Source organism: Corvus brachyrhynchos, unplaced genomic scaffold, assembly GCF_000691975.1.
Source record: "Corvus brachyrhynchos isolate BGI_N302 unplaced genomic scaffold, ASM69197v1 scaffold114, whole genome shotgun sequence".
Taxonomy (NCBI): domain Eukaryota; kingdom Metazoa; phylum Chordata; class Aves; order Passeriformes; family Corvidae; genus Corvus; species Corvus brachyrhynchos.
Genome location: NW_008238337.1, coordinates 3,664,637 through 3,668,613, shown reverse-complemented (window position 1 = coordinate 3,668,613; position 3,977 = coordinate 3,664,637). Strand labels below are relative to the sequence as shown.

Below are 3,977 nucleotides of genomic sequence, written 5' to 3'. Positions count from 1 at the left end.
TTAAATGCGTGTGTCCCACCGGGACCAGGGCGAGCAAATGTTTGGCTCGGCTGGGTGACAGGTGCCTCGGTGGGGGGTGACACTTGAGAGAGGAGCTGCCCGGCTCTGGGGGAGCTCAGCATCCGCCTCCGGCCTCGCCGCAGCGCTCTGGGATGAGGCTGCAGCGGGATGTTCCCCATTCGGCCACAGGCAGGGTGACCAGGCAGCTGCTCCTGCTCCTGGAGCATCCCAAGGGAGGGGATCGCAGTGCAGGGGGGCTCCTCTGCCTCCAGCAGCCGAGCAGCTCCCGGCTTTGCCGTGCCAGCGCTGCGATGGGGCACCATGGCTCCCAAAGACGCCTGGAAGCACCGAGGAAAAACATCCATGCCCCAAGGTTTGCGGGATTGTAGCGGGGGCGGTCCCCTGGGGCCGACCCCTCCCTGCGTGTCCCAGCGGAGGGGACAAGCCCGGCGCCAGCCCGAGTGACAAAGGCAGGTGGGATTGTTCCCGTGCAGTCCCGGGTCAGCATCCCCAGTGTGGGAGCTGGGGGCCACCCGGCACTTCGTTAACCTTGAAACCCTCCCGGGCTCACATGTCACGTCAGCCGGTGACAACAACAAGCTGCTATTCCAGATTAGAGAGAGAGGGGCAGAGAAAGGCAGAGACAACAGGGTTGGGGGTGGCCAAATTACCCATTACAGCCAAAAGTGGGCATGGGGCTATTTTTAACCCCGAGGGGGGTGTATTTATTGTTCCAGCCGGGGGGAGAGAGGGAGTGCCTCCGGAACACCCCTCACAGCGACATCGGTGGCTGAGCGAAGCCATGGTGAGTACCGAGAGCCCAAAGCTCCAGCAGGAAGAGATAAAATCCATTAGATTTTTCACCACAGTAGCTTGAAGGGGCAGGGAGCGATGGACGCAACAGGGAACTGATGGCCAAGGGTCCTGTCTGCCCTGGAAAGGGAGTGAGCAAACTGGGGAGCATCTGGCTGGATCAGCAGCATCTCACAGGGAACAGAGACAGGTCTCTCATGCTAGCAGAGCTTTCAAATGAGGGCAGATGGTTTTGGGGTCCAAATGCCATTTTTCTCCTTTCCCTTCCTTCATGCAGCGAGAGGAAGGGACATTTTGTCCCCCCAAAATCCTCCTCCTGACAGACCCCCATGAGAGGAAACGGCTGCAGGAGTGGGCACTGGGATGAGGGATGATGGGCAGGGTGGGACAGTGAAGGGTTCTGCAGACCTCTTTAAAATGCACATTGACCCATTTCTGGTTGTTTCAAGCCTCAGTGCAGGAGGAGGGGGATTTTTAATTAAGCCACATTTTAATATCTGCACAGCAGGGTAAAGAAACACCGACTGACCACAACCCTCATGTGCACCCTCAGCAGTGCTCCCAAAACCAGGGTTCCAGTGGGGAGATATCACCCTGGTGCTGACCCTTTAACCTGCCTGTGGGAGAAGTGATTTCACTCCTCATCTTTCCTTGGACCTATTTGGCTAAATTCACCAGGAGCTGTAATTTAAGCAGGAGTCTTAATGCCCCTCAGTATCCCAGAGCTGCAGGGGGGAACCACCAAGCCCCCAGGAAAGAAAGCCCCAGCCCAGAGTTACCATGAAGGAGTCAAGACTAAGAATAGGGCACTTTCATGCTTTTATTTCACCCCATAAAAAGCCAGTGAGTTAATAGCACATACTTGGACCCCTGCAGGCACCCAAGAAAGCCAAGAAGAGGATTGAAGGCGCTAATTCCAACGTCTTCTCCATGTTCGAGCAGGCCCAGATCCAGGAATTCAAAGAGGTAGGTGGGTTTGGTGGGAAGGACTGAGGGTCCTTGATGCGATGTGACCTTCAGCTCCTTCCTCGGTGCTCTCAAGTGACAGCTGGTTCACACCAGGAGGCAGCATGCCTGGTTTTGGGTCGTTTTATTTTAAAAGTGAGAATAACAACTCAGTGACACCGTTAAATCCGGCATCGCCTCCAAGCTTCCGAGGAGCCCGCATCCCACAGAGGAGCCAGCAGCACCCAGGGGAGCTGGAGCACGTCTCCCAGCTCACTCCCACCTGCCGTGCCAGGAGCTCTTACCCCCTGCACAGCAGGCACGTGGTCCTGTGCAGATTCCAGTTCCAGGGATAACTGGCCCCAGTTGGAGGAGCTGATGGCTCATGCTGGCCTCTCTCCCTGGTCTCATTCCTGGGTGAGAGGGCTTTGGCCAAAGAAAGGCTTTGTACAGCACTGGGGTTTGGGTTGCCATCACCCTGGGGTGCAGGACTGTGTGGGATTAGGGTGGGCAAGGCCCCCAGAGCCCATCCTGGGAGGGCTCAAAATGCCCTTGTCCCACCCAAGCTGAGGGGAGAAGGGGAAAGGCACTAAAGCCTTTGCAAAGGCTGAGAATTCTCCCTCTCCCTGTGCTCCCTGCCCTCCTCCTGTGCTTCCAGGCGTTCACCATCATGGATCAGAACCGGGATGGCTTCATCGACAAGGCGGATCTGAGGGACACCTTTGCTGCCCTCGGTGAGCCCAGCTTTAGCAGCCTCCCCTCCCCAACAACTTTGCCAACATTAGACTTGTTAATTGAGAAACAAGGGGGGGCCCCCATTTAACCAACCCCTGTCATTAACTGGATCCAAGAAAAACCTCCTGACACAAACCTGAGCCCATTAGCCTGGGAGATCCCTCATGGGTGACCCAGAGCAGCTCCCACAGCAGCGCTGGTTTATCCCCTTGGTACTGGAGCCAGCTCCTGGATTGCACAGCCAATCAATCCCTGCCTTTTCCGTGCTTAGAAGCACCTGGCTGTGCCCATCCCATGGCATCCCAGGGAGTGTGGGCATTAAGGGGATTTAGGGGATTTGTGGGAGGCTGTGACACTGCGAGCTTGGCTCTGCCATCAGAGGTCAGCATGAATCAGCAACGGGGCCCGGGAGATCCAAGGACAACCCACCCTCAGGAAAAAGGATGTAGGCATTCAGTCCCGTTTGCTTCTGGTGCTGGGGGACAGGGAGAACCCCAGTGCTGGTGATCTTGACCCAAAACACCTTCCAAGGAGGGCTAAAGCAGGCTGATCCATGGGGTGGTGAGGGAGGGATGCAGCACAGCTCAGTCCTTTGCATCCTTCTTTTCTGTGATCCTGGAGCCTGAGAAGCCAGAGCTGGAAATGATTCTCTTACCTCACTCCTGCTACCTCCATTCCTTGTCAGACGTGGCTCCCTAAGGATGTGCCACTTCCCTTCTGTGGGGGAAAAACGCCCAGGGAAGGGTTCTGCGGTGTGTGTTTTTTAGCCCCCAGCACACAGAGCCGGACATGGACCCGTGATTGACCCAAAGCTGCTCTCCCCAGGGCGCCTGAATGTGAAAAACGAGGAGATCGATGAGATGATAAAGGAGGCACCCGGCCCAATCAACTTCACCGTGTTCCTCACCATGTTTGGGGAGAAGCTCAAGGGTGAGAGGGCACCTGGGGAGCTGGGGAGTGGTCAGTGGCGGTCAGTGGCATCCCTGTGCCCCAAAACCCCTGCAATACCAACCATCCCTACGTCCAGAGATCTGGATCTCATCCCATGTCTCCCCAAATTGTTGTGGGGGGGGGGTTGATGGTCTCCATGCCTCAGTTTCCCCAGCCATTTATAAACCCCAAAGGGCTGTGCTGCTGCTGTCCCATAGGAAGCAGGGACAGGAGTTCTTGCAGCACCTCTGAGCCTGCTGACACCAGCGGTGCCACCAGTGGCCCCCTGGCTACAGCCAGGCTTTGACCCATCATCCCACCCCGCTGCACCCTGAATCACATACTTAACCCAAGGAATGCAGATCTCCAAGAGGCTGCAGGGCCCCAAGGGCTGTGCCTGGAGCTCTATAAATACGCTCCAAAGATTAGATAAATGCCGGATGCCGGAGTGGTGGCGACACCGCCTGCTCTGTGCTCGCACCATGACCCTACGGCTGCTCCTCTACATGCCACCAACTTCACCCAAGGCTCGAGCTGCAGGGCCTGCATTCCTG

The 3,977-nt window shown here is 56.8% G+C and overlaps 1 protein-coding gene across 1 annotated transcript in view; it reads left to right on the top strand.

Annotated features, from left to right (window-relative positions):
- The first annotated feature begins 551 nt into the window (after window positions 1-551).
- MYL2 (myosin light chain 2) overlaps window positions 552-3,977 on the top strand; it is a 4,815-nt gene continuing 1,389 nt past the window's right edge. Inside the window, exons 1-4 of the mRNA XM_008634056.2 lie at window positions 552-805; window positions 1,690-1,779; window positions 2,417-2,492; window positions 3,319-3,423. Of these exons, the coding sequence (XP_008632278.2) occupies window positions 572-805; window positions 1,690-1,779; window positions 2,417-2,492; window positions 3,319-3,423 (505 nt within the window). The 5' untranslated portion in view covers window positions 552-571. The remainder of the gene's footprint in view (window positions 806-1,689; window positions 1,780-2,416; window positions 2,493-3,318; window positions 3,424-3,977) is intronic.